Source organism: Ranitomeya variabilis, chromosome 1 (genome assembly GCF_051348905.1).
Source record: "Ranitomeya variabilis isolate aRanVar5 chromosome 1, aRanVar5.hap1, whole genome shotgun sequence".
In the NCBI taxonomy this organism is placed as follows: domain Eukaryota; kingdom Metazoa; phylum Chordata; class Amphibia; order Anura; family Dendrobatidae; genus Ranitomeya; species Ranitomeya variabilis.
Window position 1 is genome coordinate 1121148864 of NC_135232.1, and position 16847 is coordinate 1121165710.

At 46.6% G+C, this 16847-nt stretch overlaps 1 protein-coding gene across 4 annotated transcripts in view; it reads left to right on the top strand.

The window, feature by feature from the left end:
* The first annotated feature begins 2577 nt into the window (after positions 1–2577).
* The window catches only part of RPIA (ribose 5-phosphate isomerase A), a 52140-nt gene continuing 37870 nt past the window's right edge, over positions 2578–16847 (top strand). Inside the window, exons 1-6 of one of the 4 annotated variants that reach the window (XM_077280267.1) lie at positions 2578–2681; positions 10856–10990; positions 13597–13657; positions 15733–15788; positions 16072–16131; positions 16536–16600. In XM_077280267.1, coding sequence (XP_077136382.1) covers positions 10898–10990; positions 13597–13657; positions 15733–15788; positions 16072–16131; positions 16536–16600 — 335 coding nt within the window. In that variant the 5' untranslated portion in view covers positions 2578–2681; positions 10856–10897. The other 3 variants (XM_077280271.1, XM_077280270.1, XM_077280268.1) reach the window with 3 other exon arrangements.

Here is a 16847-nt window from a genome sequence, read left to right on the forward strand (position 1 = left end):
GCTTTTTGGGCAAAGGCATCAACATAGAGTTTACAGGAGAAAAAAAGAGGCATTCAAAGAAAAGAACACGGTCCCTACAGTCAAACATAGCGGAGGTTCACTGATGTTTTGGGTTTGCTTTGCTGCCTCTGGCACTGGACTGCTTGACCGTGTGCATGGCATTATGAAGTCTGAAGACTACCAACAAATTTTGCAGCATAATGTAGGGCCCAGTGTGAGAAAGCTGGGTCTCCCTCAGAGGTCATGGGTCTTCCAGCAGGACAATGACCCAAAACACACTTCAAAAAGCACTAGAAAATGGTTTGAGAGACAGCACTGGAGACTTCTAAGGTGGCCAGCAATGAGTCCAGACCTGAATCCCATAGAACACCTGTGGAGAGATCTAAAAATGGCAGTTTGGGGAAGGCACACTTCAGATATCAGGGACCTGGAGCAGTTTGCCAAAGAAGAATGGTCTAAAATTCGAGCAGAGCATTGTAAGAAACTCATTGATGGCCACCGGAAGCGGTTGGTCGCAGTTATTTTGGCTAAAGGTTGCGCAACCAAGTATTAGGCTGAGGGTGCCAATACTTTTGTCTGGCCCATTTTTGGAGTTTTGTGTGAAATGATCAATGTTTTGCTTTTTACTTCATTCCCTTTTGTGTTTGTTTCATTTACAACAAATTAAATGAAGATAATAATACCGAATAATTTCTGTTTGCTATCATTTTCAGGAAGAAACTGAGTATTATCTGACAGAATTGCAGGAGTGTCAATACTTTTGGCCATGACTGTATACTGCTGTACATATACTGCTGTACATTTTGCTGCTATACATAGCAGTGCTGGCATAGCACAGGCGATCAGACAATCGGAGCGTCAAGTCCCCTAAGGTGACTGACTCATGCTGTCAAAAGTGGGAAAAAAAGTTTTTAAAAATATAAAAAAATGTTCCTTTGCGAGATATATATATATATATATATATATATATATATATATATATATATAATTTATATAGCACCATTGATTCCATGGTGCTGTACATGAGAAGGGGTTACATACAAGTTAAAGATATCACTTACAGTAAACAAACTAACAATAACGGACTGATATAGAGGGGCGAGGACCCTGCCCTTGCGGGCTTACATTCTACAGGATTATGGGGAATATATATATCATAATTAAATTACACATATTTGGTTTCGCCACGTTCCTAAAAGTCCAATGTATCAAGATATAAATTAATGTGATCGGTAAACGGTGTAATGAGAAAAAAAAATTAAAACTCCCAAAAGAATGTTTCCGCAAGAGGAACATTGAGCAGATCAAAGCACCGTATCTGCCGCAATATGGTATGGAATAAGTAGAAGCGTCAGTTTAGGGAGAAAAAAAAAAGCCTTTAGGCCGGCGTCACACTGGCGTATTGCATCCGATGCGAGATCATCAGATGCGATATGCTAATGACACTCGGCTCCTGCTCGCAGCAGAGCAGGAGCCGAGTGTCATGCGTCTGTGCTCCGATTCTCTCGCACAGGGAGGATCGGAGCACAGCTGCGGAGGAGGCGGAGAAATGAATTTCTCCCTCTCCTCCATTGCTGGAGTCCGCTTATAACGCACAGCACTCGGATGATATTTGAGTGATGTGCGCTGTCTCACCCGCACCCATAGGCTTATATGGGTGCGAGTGAGCCCAGAGTTTTCCTCGGTCCGAGACAATCGCAGCATGCTGCGATTGTCTCGGACCGAGGAAAACGGCCGACAAAAAGTCGGCTGCTGGGAGCTGCCCCATAGCTGAACATTGGTCCGAGTGCAATGCGATTTTTTATTTTATTTTATTTTTTTTTTATCGCATTGCACTCGGCCGTTTAAAACGCCAGTGTGACGCCGGCCTTACGCAGCCCCAGATCCTGAAAAATGAAAACGTTATGAGCTTGGAAACTGGCACAATTTTATTTATTATTTTTTTTTTTACAAAGTTGAGAAGTTTTTTCACCACTTAAATAAAACAAAAAAAAACAAAACCTCTACATGTTTGGTATCTGCGTTCTCGTACTGATCTGGGGAATCCTATTGTCAGGTCAGTTTTATCATACAGCGAACATGGTAAATTAGAACCCCCAAGAACAATTGTGAAGTTTGAACACACTTGGAATTTTTGTCTCATTTTCCAGCACTTTTTATTTGGTAAAATTAATGGTGTCATTTAAAAGTGCAACTCGTCCGGCCCCAAAAAAAAAGAAAAAAAAAAAGAAAACAAGCTCTCATACGGCTATTGGGATGGAAACATAAAATAAGTTTTGACTTTGGGAAGAAGGGGAAGAAAAAATGAAAGCAAAAAAAAACAGAAAATCGCCAAGTCATGAAGGGGTTAAATAAATAATAATACTAAAAAAAACCAAGTGCTGGTTCATAACAAGTAAATACATATATATGTAGTTCACATAATAGGAGTATAGTAACCATAGACTTTCCAGCTAATTTTAATAGTGATGCAAAAACAATTGCAAAATAATCGCAAATAACAGAAAACCTTTTCTATCAGCAAGATGCAAGTTGCTGAAAAGTCTCTGGCTATTATGGGGTTAATCCAGTCACGCCCACTCTCCTTCAGTGGCTCCGCCCCCTTCCAGTGACCAGCAGTGCCCCAGTGCAGTGCTGGGTAGAGAGCTGGTGCGTGCAGTGTGAGAGCAGCGGCCTCTGCGGTAAGTGTCCGCCCCGGTAGAATGTTACATTGTGTCCTGGAATCTGTAACTATTGACGGTTACTATGGGAACAGCTGTGTGGCTACAATGTATCAGAGAGCGGTCAGTGTAATCATCTGTGCAGGGAAACCTCCTCCGCAGCCTCCATCCTGCTCCATAGGGTCCAGTCTGTGACATTATAGGAGACCAGCGACATTATGTGCGATGATTCTCTGCATCTGGTTACAAGCATGAGGTTACAGCACGTGTCCCATGCATCATGGCTGCAGCGGGGGAGGGGGCACTGGTGTATACTGGGGAGCAGTGCTGGTTTTCTTCTGTCTGCTGGTCTCCTGACCTGAGCACACGATCAGTATTTGGTCAGTATTTTACCGACCGAGTTTTGCGGCCGTCTGCGTGAACCTATAGAATGCAGTGACCGCGCCATTCATTCTCTATGGAGCAGACGTTGGCCTCGTAATGAATGAATGGAGCATGCACTCTGCCATTCTAGTCTGACGGATCGGGCACATGGGCGTATTTTCGATCCCAGTGCAGTCCCATGTTCAGTGACCTTTTATGCTCGCATGCACGTCAGATTTTTTTTTTCCATGAGCCAAGAAAATAAAAATCACTGCGTGCCCGAGATTGATCGGATATTTTGATCGTACTCGGCCATGAAATTCAGTGAGTTTATGTAAACCATCGGACTGCACTCGGATGGCATCTGAGGGCAGTCTGACTTTCACGGACTCGCAGAGCGGAGAACATGGAGACTTTTTTTTTTTCCTGAGGAACTGTGATGCAGTAATTGAGTGATTAGGCTGAAAGTGCCAGAGAAGACACTGCTACCATGAAATTTAATCCATGATGTGATGCAGATACATTTCCCATTTAAAGGGAACCTGTCACCACGTTTTTGGAAGATGGGATAAAAATAGCGTTAAATAGGGGCAGAGGTGGGCGTTCCATTAGTGTGTTTGTTATGCGTTTATTACCCACCTAAGTTGCCGAAATAACTTTGCAAAGTCTCCGTTTTCGCCTGTCAATCAGGCTGGTCAGGTCGCATGGGCGTTGTCTTCCCCCAGATTTGGCGTAGTTTTCCGTTGGTGGCGTAGTGGTGTGCGCATGCCCAAAGTCCGGAATCCTCTTCCAGGGGATTTAAAATAGCGCGGTGTTCGTTATTGCATTGGTGATCGGTGGGCGCGGCCATCTTCCTTTGGCCGCGCGTGCGCAGAAGCGGCGCTCTGCTGGCCGCGGCTTCAGGAAAATGGCCGCCGCGATATCCATCTGCGCACGCGCGGCATCCCGCGGCCATTTTCCTGAAGCCGCGGCCAGCAGAGCGCCGCTTCTGCGCACGCGCGGCCAAAGGAAGATGGCCGCGCCCACCGATCACCAATGCAATAACGAACACCGCGCTATTTTAAATCCCCTGGAAGAGGATTCCGGACTTTGGGCATGCGCACACCACTACGCCACCAACGGAAAACTACGCCAAATCTGGGTGAAGACACCACGCCCATGTGACCTGACCAGCCTGATTGACAGGCGAAAACGGAGACTTTGCAAAGTTATTTCGGCAACTTAGGTGGGTAATAAACGCATAACACACACACTAATGTAACGCCCACCTCTGCCCCTATTTAACGCTATTTTTATCCCATCTTCCAAAAACGTGGTGACAGGTTCCCTTTAAAGCAACATATGATTTAAATTTGGCAACAGCGTATCCGCTTTCCTATTTTCACTGTAAATAATTTGGACCTTCCATTAAGAGATCTGGATGAAAAATCTGCAGCATATCGGCCACTTGTGGACAGATCCTTACAGTAAGGCCGGGATCACACATACGCGAGATACGGCCGAGACTCGCAGGTGAAAAACCATCTCTGGCGCCGGCACAGCAGAGCATGCAGCTCCATGTATTGCTGTGCGGCTGCACGCTCCGCTCAGGAGTGCCGGAGCTGGGTTTTCACCTGCGTGACTCGGCCGTATCTCTCGTATGTGTGATCCCGGCCTAATACTGAGAATGCTGGAGCTTTTTTTAATAATAGTAATAATAGTAATTATTATTATTGCGCCTTTTATTCCATGGCGCTTTACATGTGAGGAGAGGTATACATAATAAAAACAGTACAATAATCTTACACAATACAAGTCATAACTGGTACAGGAGGAGTGAGGACCCTGCCCGCGAGGGCTCACAATCTACAAGGGATGGGTGAGGATACAGTAGGAGAGGGTAGAGCTGGTCATGCAGTGGTTTGGTCGATCGGTGGATACTGCAGGTTGTAGGCTTGTCGGAAGAGGTAGGTCTTCAGGTTCTTTTTGAAGGTTTCGATGGTAGGTGAGAGTCTGATGTGTTGTGGTAGAGGGTTCCAGAGTAGGGGTGATACGCGAGAGAAATCTTGTATACAATTGTGGGAAGAGGAGATAAGAGGGGAGTAGAGAAGGAGATCTTGTGAGGATCGGAGGTTGCATGCAGGACTAGGGGTCACAGATGTATGGAGGAGACAGGTTGTGGATGGCTTTGTACGTCATGGTTAGGGTTTTGTAGTGGAGTCTCTGGGTAATGGGGAGCCAGCTAAGGGATTGACAGAGGGGAGAGGCCATGGAATAGCGGGGGACAGGTGGATTAGTCGGGCAGCAGAGTTTAGAATAGATTGGAGGGGTGCGAGAGTGTTAGAGGGGAGGCCACAGAGCAGGAGGTTACAGTAGTCGAGGCGGGAGATGATGAGGGCATGGACTATAGGGTTTTTGCAGATTCTTGGTTCAGGAATGTACAGATCCATGAAATATTTGAGTTGAAGGTGGCAGGAAGCGGAAAGGGCTTGGATATGTGGTTTGAAGGAGAGATCAGTGTCGAGTATTACCCCGAGACAGCGAGCTTGTGGGACTGGGGAGAGTAGGCAGCCGTTTACTGTAATGGATAGGTTCGTTGGGGGGGGTCGGGTGAGATGGGGGAAATACAATGAATTCTGTTTTGTCCATGTTAAGTTTTAGAAATCTAGCGGAGAAGAAGGATGAAATAGTGGACAGACATTGAAGGATTCTGGTTAGTAGGGTGGTGATATCTGGTCCAGAGATGTAGATCTGTGTGTCGTCAGCATAGAGATGATACTGAAAGCCGTGAGATTCTATGAGCTGTCCCAGGCCAAAAGTGTAAATGGAGAAGAACTGAACCTTGCGGGACTCCGACAGATAGGGGGCGAGGTGAGGAGGAGGTGGTGTGTGAATGGGAGACGCTGAATGTTCGGTCAGTTAGGTATGACGAGATCCAGGATAGGGGCAAGTCTGTGATGCCAAGGGATGAGAGGGTCTGTAGTAATAGGGAATGGTCCACTGTGTCAAAGGCAGAGAACAGGTCCAGGAGGAGGAGGATAGAGAAGTGTCGCTTGCTCTTGGTGGTTAATAGGTCATTGGTGACCTTAGTTAGGGCAGTTTCAGTGGAGTGGTGTGACCGGAAGCCTGATTGTAAGCGGTGGAGAAGGGAGCAGGAAGATAGGTGGGAGGACAGTTCAAGATGGACGTGTTGTTCCAGTAGTTTTGAGGCATAGGGGAGAAGTGATATAGGGCGATAGCTAGATACAGAGGAAGAGTCAAGAGAGGGCTTTTTGAGGATAGGTGTGATTGAGGCATGTTTAAAGCTTGAGAGGAAAACACCAGTTGTTAGTGATAGGTTGAAGAGATGGGTTAGAGTTGGGATGAAGACTGTGGTGAGGTTTGTGATGAAGTGGGAAGGGATCGGGTCAAGTGCACAGGTGGTGAGATGCGATCTTGAGGGCAGAGTGGAGTCGATCTTCTGTAATGGTGGAGAAGTTGGTTTTCGAGGTGGAGGGCTGGGTAGTTGGAAGGAAGGGCTCTGGGGGTTGTCGACTAAAACTGTCTCTGATCTCAATCTTCTGCTTGAAAAATGAGGCAAAGTCTTCAGCTGAGATGAGTAGGGAGGGAGGAGGTGCTGGGGGACGGAGGAGAGAGTTGAAGGTGTTGAATAACTGTTTAGGGTTGTGAGACGGAGGATATGAGAGACGAGAAGTAGGTTTGTTTAGCTGTGGCGAGTGTGGTCTTGAAAGTAGTGAGGGACTGTTTGAATACGATGAAGTGCTCGTTGGAGTGGGATCTTTTCCATCTCCGCTCTGCAGCCCTGGAAGCTCGCCTCAGTTCTTTGGTCAGGCTGGTGTGCCAGGGTTGTCTGTTGGTTTTGCTAGCTTTGGTATGTGTGAGAGGGGCAAGAGATTCCAAAGCTGCAGCTATTGTGGTGTTATATAGAGCGGCAGCATCATCCACATTGTGTAGGGAACTTATGTCTGTGAGAGGGAGGGGGGATTCAGAGAGTGAATGTAGATCAAGGTGTTAAAGATTTCTGTGGGGGTGTGCAAGTTTGTGGGGTGGGGATTGTAGACAAGGGGTGGGGATTGTAGACAAGGAGTGGAGAGGGAAGAATGTGAGTAGATTGTGGTCAGAAAGAGGAAGAGATAAGTTAGAGAGGTTAGATAGGGAGCAGAGGCGGGTGAAGATGAGGTCCAATGTGTGACCATCTTTGTGAGTGGCTGCAGAAGACCATCGAGTGAGGCCGAAGGAGGAAGTGAGAGATAGAAGTTTAGTGGCAGCTGAGAGGGAAGTGTCAATGGGTATGTTGAAGTCGCCCATGATGATAGTGGGGATGTCCGCAGAAAAGAAATGAAGTAGCCAGGTGGTGAAGTGGTCAAAGAAGGTGGTGGCTGGCCCTGGGGGGTGGTAAATGACAGCCAGTTGTAGGTTGGTAGGGGCATAGATGCGCACAGAGTCCACCTCAAAGGAAGGGAGGATAACAGAGGGTGGTAGTGGGATTGGGGTGAAGGAGCAGTTATCTGACAGGAGAAAACCAACTCCTCCATCATGCTTGCTGCTGGGGTGGGGTGTGTGAGAAAGGTAGAAGCCACCATAGGAAAGTGCAGCAGGAGAGGCTGTGTCAGAAGGGGTGAGCCAGGTTTCAGTGATGGCGAGAAAGGAAAGTTTGGTAGTAACAAAAAGATCGTGGATGTAGGAAAGCTTGTTGCAGACAGAGCGAGCGTTCCACAGAGCTCCTGTTAGTGGGACTGGGGAAGTGGGGGCTGGGCGAATGGGAATAAGGTTAGAGAGGTTACGGAAATTTGTGATGGAGCGGGGATGGGAGATAGAACTGACTGTGGGGATGTGATGAGGAGGACCAGGATTTGGAGAGATATCACCAGCAGTGAGAAGGAGCAGAGAAAGTGTTAGCAGGTGGGAGCAGGAGAAGGCATGAGGTGGCTGTCTGTGTTTGGAGACAGAGGATTGTATGTTAAGGAACAGTTCTGAGGAGGAGGTGAGATGGATGGGGAGGATTGAAGAGGAGATGAACAGTTCCTTACTTGGTGTGGGGATTGGGGGAGGTAGCAGAAAGTGAAGAATTATAGGGGTGAAAGTGAAAACAAACAGAAACATTGTTTACAGTGACTTGCCAGTTACCTTCAGTTTCCTTCTGGTTCAATTCTGGTTTTAATTCTAAAATTAATCTTCACACTTCTAGGACACACTTATAGGAATCACACAGCAGACTAAAGTCATTGCAGACTTGTGCTATGCAATGCTGCGAATGCTGGAGCGTCTTATAATGCTGCGAATGCTGGAGCGTCTCATAATGCTGCGAATGCTGGAGCGTCTTATAATGCTGCGAATGCTGGAGCGTCTTAAAATGCTGCGAATGCTGGAGCGTCTTATAATGCTGCGAATGCTGGAGCGTCTTATAATACTGGGAATGCTGGAGCGTCTTATAATGCTGCGAATGCTGGAGCGTCTTATAATGCTGCGAATGCTGGAGCGTCTTATAATGCTGCGAATGCTGGAGCGTCTTATAATGCTGCGAATGCTGGAGCGTCTTATAATGCTGCGAATGCTGGAGCGTCTTATAATACTGGGAATGCTGGAGCGTCTTATAATACTGGGAATGCTGGAGCGTCTTATAATGCTGCGAATGCTGGAGCGTCTTATAATGCTGGGAATGCTGGAGCGTCTTATAATGCTGGGAATGCTGGAGCGTCTTATAATGCTGGGAATGCTGGAGCGTCTTATAATGCTGGGAATGCTGGAGCGTCTTATAATGCTGGGAATGCTGGAGCGTCTTATAATGCTGGGAATGCTGGAGCGTCTTATAATGCTGGGAATGCTGGAGCGTCTTATAATGCTGGGAATGCTGGAGCGTCTTATAATGCTGCGAATGCTGGAGCGTCTTATAATGCTGGGAATGCTGGAGCGTCTTATAATGCTGAGAATGCTGGAGCGTCTGGGAATGCTGGAGCGTCTTATAATGCTGGGAATGCTGGAGCGTCTTATAATGCTGCGAATGCTGGAGCGTCTTATAATGCTGGGAATGCTGGAGCGTCTTATAATGCTGGGAATGCTGGAGCGTCTTATAATGCTGGGAATGCTGGAGCGTCTTATAATGCTGGGAATGCTGGAGCGTCTTATAATGCTGCGAATGCTGGAGCGTCTTATAATGCTGCGAATGCTGGAGCGTCTTATAATGCTGCGAATGCTGGAGCGTCTTATAATGCTGGGAATGCTGGAGCGTCTTATAATACTGGGAATGCTGGAGCGTCTTATAATGCTGCGAATGCTGGAGCGTCTTATAATGCTGCGAATGCTGGAGCGTCTTATAATGCTGCGAATGCTGGAGCGTCTTATAATGCTGGGAATGCTGGAGCGTCTTATAATGCTGGGAATGCTGGAGCGTCTTATAATGCTGCGAATGCTGGAGCGTCTTATAATGCTGCGAATGCTGGAGCGTCTTATAATGCTGCGAATGCTGGAGCGTCTTATAATGCTGGGAATGCTGGAGCGTCTTATAATGCTGGGAATGCTGGAGCGTCTTATAATGCTGGGAATGCTGGAGCGTCTTATAATGCTGGGAATGCTGGAGCGTCTTATAATGCTGGGAATGCTGGAGCGTCTTATAATGCTGGGAATGCTGGAGCGTCTTATAATACTGGGAATGCTGGAGCGTCTTATAATGCTGGGAATGCTGGAGCGTCTTATAATGCTGCGAATGCTGGAGCGTCTTATAATGCTGCGAATGCTGGAGCGTCTTATAATGCTGGGAATGCTGGAGCGTCTTATAATGCTGGGAATGCTGGAGCGTCTTATAATGCTGCGAATGCTGGAGCGTCTTATAATGCTGGGAATGCTGGAGCTTTTTATTCTATATAAATAGGTGATAATAACCAGAGACATTGGCTCAGCTTGTGCTATAATACAAGAGGTGCAGATCTCATGGACAAATCATCTATAATGTATCTAGAATTATTCTTGCTGAATGGAGTTGCCCTTTAAGTCCAGAATTCATGAGCCAAACCACTGGAGTCTTTACTAATTATTGCGGAAGTTTCGAAATTATTTGTAATGAGGAAATGTTGTTTCCATGTAGAAAATGACAAATGTTTCTGAAGAAAAATCCTCAAACCTCCAGTTGTTTCATTGGAGTTTTCCACAGTCTTACCTAAAATTACCATGTTCTGTAACAACATGGGTGGGAAATGGAGATTAAGGTTCCAGGAGATCTATGAATCCATGAATCTACATATTAGTTAAATTAGTGATCTGGGGATCTAGAGGAAGCCAGTGTGGACTCTTTGGGGCTTTTGGAGAGAGAGAGGTCTACTGGGTGACCTGCGCCCTTGATTTGGAGTGTTGACCAGCACCACCTCGGGGATGAGGGCTTCTATTTTATCCTTTAGGGAGATGTCCCCTCTTGGCTCAGATATCCGGTGGGATACGAGTTAGGCTACGTTCACATTTGCGGTCCGCGCCGCAGCGGCGCCGCATGCGTCATGCGCCCCTATATTTAACATGGGGGCGCATGGACATGCGGTGCACTTGCGTTTTGCGCCGCATGCGTCACTGCGGCGCACGCGTCCGGGCGCAGAGGACGCAGCAAGTTGCATTTTTGCTGCGTCCAAAATCAATAGAAAAAAGGACGCATGCGGCGCAAAGCGCAGCGTTGTGCATGCGTTTTGACGCGTTTTTGTTTGCGTTGTGCGTTGCGGCGCCGACGCTGCGGCGCACAACGCAAATGTGAACGTAGCCTAATTCCGTCGTGCAGGACATGCGCATTGCCTTGTGATCGGGTTTCTAATAGGCAGAAATAATAAAGGATTTGTTGCAGACCCCATGATGATGATGTTGTCTTTCATTGGCAGGTTTGATCCCTCTGCATCAGATCCTTGTGTTGCGGACCCTGCATGCTCCACCGCCGGCTGCTCACCACAATCTGCAGGATGACCGAAGAGGCAAAGAGACTGGCGGGATACGCGGCTGTGGACAATCATGTCAAGGTATGGAGGAGCTGTGGGGAAGATCTTGTGTCTGAAGAGGTCATTCCTCAGCATGGTCTTCCATCATGTGTCTATAAACTCTTGCATCCAAGTGTTCTCCATCATAGTATTGTGGTTTCTGTGCCTAGCCTTCAGATTTGTCGTAAACCCGGAGGACTCCATTACTTCGACGTGTTGATGTTCTGCTATGCGCCTTGTTCTTATAGTGTGCGTCCATAATTGGGGGTCACATTATGCAGAACCCAACTAAGAACATAATGTCCCATGTGAGAAGACGTTGTTATAAGATAAATCTCCCCTTTAACTATGTACGAGAGACTTCTCCCTATAAAATTAGTTTCTGCTTTCACTTCATTAAAGAATAACGAAGCTTTGAATGTGATTTTTCATATTTGCAGGCATTTTAATTGCCTGCAGATTAGTGGGGGGTTCTAGGTCTGGAGACTCACCCTGATTGCTTAATAGACCCCTGAACAGTGTGGCTCAGCAGACCTGCGCACACACCGGGGTACGGACTGTATAACAAGCGTAGGCTCCGTAGTCTATACAAGCAGCTTGTTTCATGTGGAGTGTACCCAGGGAGTGTCCGAGCTTCTGTAATATTCCAGTAGCCTTCATCTTGGCAGTAATAATGATATAACACAAAGGCTGCAGGTTGGCAATCCTATGTTCTGTGTGTATAAGAATTACTGCTGTGACAAGGTGCTGCTTGGGCCCACAAAACAGGAATCTTTCATTGTGCAAAACTGTTGCAGCCTATTGATCGCGATTGTCCATCACCTTTACAATAGCAATCGCATTCCTACCCCTGAAGACACAAAGAGCGTTATATGATGTAATGTGAATAGCATAGTGTGCTAGGATATCTGTAGTTAGACTATTGGGGTAGTTAATAGTTGGGACTAGCCCATAATTGGAGGGGCTAGTGGAAGGGAAAGTGAATGTTTCCTGCTGGGAAGGCAGATAGGGTCTGAAGTGCAAGGTGAGTGGATGTACAGGTCCTAAGTGTTCAGTGCCGCGTGCTAGGGTGACCCGAAGGCCGGGATCACGCATACGTGAGATACGGCTGAGTCTCGCAGGTGAAAACCCAGCTCTGGCACCGGCACTCCGGAGTGGAGCGTGCAGCCGCACAGCAATACATGGTGCTGCACGCTCCGCTCCAGAGTGCCGGCGCCAGAGCTGGGTCTTCACCTGCGAGACTCGGCCGTATCTCGCGTATGTGTGATCCCGGCCTTAATGAGAGGATACCGAAGTAAAGAGAGAGCGAGATCCTGAGTGTGTGACTAAGACAGTGGCCTTCCTGAGACTGGTCTTGGGAAAATATACCTGGCCACGAGACCTGAGGTGATTAACATAGGAAGGTAACAGGGCTGAGGTGTGAGGGACTGGTGAAGGGTCCCGAGCGTGAGTTTCAGGGCCGGAAGTGGGGAGAGGAAAGGACGCGGAATCACAGAACAAGCGTGGGAACACTTGAAGATCAGGACTGTAGTGTTAACAAGTCCACACACCCTACCAGGACCTCCACTTTCGTGTAACCCAGCCGTGGTACCACAGATGAGTGCTTCACGCCCGGCTACAACACTGTGCCACGTTACACTAGATCACCATTCTCGCATTACCCAAGTTCTCTCCTTCATGGTAGGATTTGGCATCTTCCAATACATCTCTGGCGCTATCCAGGGTCTTGTATGTAATTGTTTTATGGTTTTGAGCAGTGTGCCACCAACGGGTCACTTTTTTCTTTTAGGATTTCCTTAGTATCACCAGCATAGGCAATCATTCCATCACCTGTGCAGTACTAAGAAAATCCTGAAAACATGACTTGGTGGCTTTTGAGGACTGGAGTTGGGGATCACTGGTCTAGAGGGGACTTTCTCCTTGTGATGACCACCAGCTTTCTTGAAGAGCTATAGGTTTTGCACTGATATGTGGGGAAAAGATCAGGCAAATTAGGTCTTCTCCAAATGGAAGTAAACTGGCTCTCTAGCGTCACTTACTGGAGTGAACTACATTATAAGTCAATAACCAAGGATTGCACGAGACTCCAAAAATTCACCCATGTGTAGACAGTTGTTTGGGGTTTTTCCTTCTTGGCAGTGCAGGTCGGGGTACTGTTTTGCTTGGTAATAAGCCTTTGGTGGAGGCCGGGTGGAGCAGGGTCTCTCCTTGTAGAATCGCCAGGTTGGCATTGGGAGACTTGTAGATCAAGCAATGTTCTCTGGATAAAAGTACACAAATAGCTGTGATCTTCTCCAAGAGGAACAGAACTGTGTCAAGTTGGACTTAGCTATCCACAAACGCTAATGTGCGAGAACCTCATACCTCCTGTCTACACATGGGTGTCTCTTGCTTTTGGACAAGACTCTGGTTTGTCCGAGTCTTCTTAATCCTGCGCCAAAGCTCATTAAAGCGTCAAACCCTGATTTATTGGGACACTGCTCTACAGTTGAGGACACTGGAGATGTCTTTCTTTCTCTCGGAGGTGAGATGATTTGCATATGTGACTGTCCTATGGCACGATGGAAGCTATGGCCTTCTTACAGGGATATAGACCACTCTCCTCTCTGCAGTGTGGCTTATGATGACCCGTGTTCTTCTCATTGCAGAATAATCAGGTGCTCGGCATTGGAAGCGGCTCCACCATTGTCCACGCGGTGACTCGGTTAGGTGCGTTGTTGCCCCCTGCGTGATTCCATCTCCGAAACATTAATCTCTGCCCTGGTAGATGCACCTCACATCTGCAGGATGTATTAAAGAATAGCAAAACTTTTATTACTTAATATTTGTACTCCATTACTTTATTTTGCCTCCTGTTTCTAAAGAGAATCTGTCAGTAGGATTAACCGCCCCTAAGCCATGTACAAGGGCATGTAGGTCATAGGGAGCTGAATAATGTAATGTAATAATGTCTTGACTACTGCAACCTCCTGCTCTGTGGCCTCCCCTCAAACACTCTCGCACCCCTCCAATCTATTCGAAACTCTGCTGCCCGACTAATCCACCTGTCCCCCGCTATTCTCCGGCCTCTCCCCTCTGTCAATCCCTTCACTGGCTCCCCATTGCCCAGAGACTCCAGTACAAAACCCTAACCATGACGTACAAAGCCATCCACAACCTGTCTCCTCCTTACATCTGTGACCTCGTCTCCCGGTACTTTCCTACACGCAACCTCCGATCCTCACAAGATCTCCTTCTCTACTCCCTTCTTATCTCCTCTTCCCACAATCGTATACAAGATTTCTCTCGCGTATCACCCCTACTCTGGAACCCTCTACCACAACACATCAGACTCTCGCCCACCATCGAAACCTTCAAAAAGAATCTGAAGACCCACCTCTTCCGACAAGCCTACAACCTGCAGTAACCACCGATCAACCAACCGCTGCACGATCAGCTCTATCCTCACCTACTGTATTCTCACCCATCCCTTGTAGATTGTGAGCCCTCGCGGGCAGGGTCCTCACTCCTCCTGTACCAGTTATGACTTGTATTGTTCAAGATTATTGTACTTGTTTTTATGTATACCCCTCCTCACATGTAAAACGCCATGGAATAAATGGCGCTATAACAATAAATAATAATAATAATAATAATAATGTGATACCTCGATATCTGTGGTCCAATATGAATTTCTTTTGAATATGTAACTGAGTTGCTAAGATCTATGAGCAGGACATAGATCTCCCCGAGAATCTGCCTCCAGATATTTTAAATAGAAGGGTGTGAGACATGTAATAACTGACAGTGATAATCTGACTCGGCAGAACTGATGTGTCTCATTACAAACACCTCTACTGCTGCGGTTGTCCTCTCCTAAGGCTTTCAGCTCTGCTGTGCCTGATATCGGCTAAGTCACAGGCAGCCAGTGTGAAAGTAGGGGCAGTACAGCTGAACTTTGTCTTATTACAAACACATCTGCAGTTGTAGTTCTCCTCTAATAATGCGGTCAGCTCTGCTGGACTGCCCTTCTCCCGACGTTGGTTGCCTTTTGGAATGAAAGCTAAAGTAGTGTTGTAGTTTGGCCCAGTTTTTCAGCTGAGTTGACAGCAGAAGAGAAAAAGTGGAGCCACAGATGTGTTTGTAATGAGACTCAGTTCAGTTCTGCTGTACTGTCAGATTGGATGTATGGTGATAGTTGTAATTGCACACAGTCTGCTCTCCTGATCTCACTGCAGAGCTGTCAGCCATTACATGTCTCACACTGGTGACATCCCCCTTCATTTAAAATGATCTCTGGAGGCAGATTCTTGGGAAGATCTTTGTTCCGCCCATAGATCTTAACAACTGATTTACATATCAGAAAAATATGGATTTCTCTTGAATAAGACATCGGATCGCAGATATCAAGGTATCGTTTTATTCTGCTTCCTTTGTCCTACATGCTCATATAGGTGGCTTAGAAGGGTAGATCCTGCTGACAGATGTTCTTTGAGCTTGATGAATTTGGGGAATACTGCCACTTTCGGCACATTTTCATTTTAAGCTTTGTTTTATTGGAAAGTTCTGGGAAAAGAGACTAAAAACCCGTAACTGTTCTCTATGCTGTTGGGATCCTTCCTTCAGCACCACCAATGTCCTCAGGCTGTCTGTGGTATTGCACTAAGCCCCATGTACTTTTATACTGGAATACCAGGCACAACCGGTGGACAGGTTTGCTCTGTTTTCAGGGTAATAGCAGCCCTGCTTTACATCTTTTAAAGGATGTCTTCTAAACCTTTGCTGTATTTATTTTTGCCTCTTAGCTGAGCGGGTGAAAAGTGAGAACCTCCATGTGTCCTGTGTCCCAACGTCCTTCCAGGTGAGCACCTCTAGGATTTCCACTCCCTAAAGGAACACTAAGCTTAGACCATTCACACACACAAATCCCAGCACTTCCTTTCTTAACCCTTTATGACTGTATGATGCACCATTGTCATGGTGAGTGGAGCAGGCTCAGGTGCTGGGCTCGCACCGTGCCAGGCCTGTATCATGCAGCCAACATCTGCATGTAGCAGCAGCGATCAGTCGAGCTCCGATCCCTGCTGTTAACGGTTTGGATGCTGCTGACTTTTTTGAACTTTTTTTCTTTTCTTTATTAATAGGCGCGGCAGCTGATCCTGCAAAATGGATTAACCCTAACTGACTTGGAGAGACACCCAGAGGTAAGACTGGAACTGAGCCCAAATGAAACCATCTAGATGAGAACAGAAGCACTTACATGGCGTTCAAAGCCCCTTCAGGAAAAATGTTCTCCATTTTAGTACAATTTACGGAGAAGTAGCCTCCATATGGGGTAAGGGAGGGAAGCTTGCAGCATGAAATATATATTGGCTAGATATTTGCTGTGAGCTCCCCCTAATGGTGGCTGCAGGTAGCCAAAATTTTATGATTTTACGTTTTAGAGGTGTTTTGTAAGAACCAAAGGATTCGTAGCTCTGTAGTAATCCCTGAAATCCAGCTTCTTATGACCAGAATGGCTTTTAGGAACGAAAACTGTCTGTATTTTTCCGTATTGCTTTATTTTCTATACGCTGCAGCATGTGTTCATTCTGTGTCTTCCATACAGCTTGATGTGGCCATTGATGGTGCCGATGAAGTGGATTCTGAGCTCAACCTCATCAAAGGTGGCGGGTAAAGTGCTTTCCTGCTTATACATATATTGTGAACGTGTGTTTTTTTTTTTTTTTTTTCTTTCCCTGGATGCATGGAGTCCTAGGTTCCCAGTAAGGGGGATCACCTCTCCTCCGCTTTCATTATATATCGTCAAGATTCACCCCTATAAGCTAAGAACCGCGCAGGTGGAGATTTTTTTTTTCTCTACATATGAGAATCAGATGACACTCAGATCAAACTCTCATCAGAATAATCAGTCAGATTT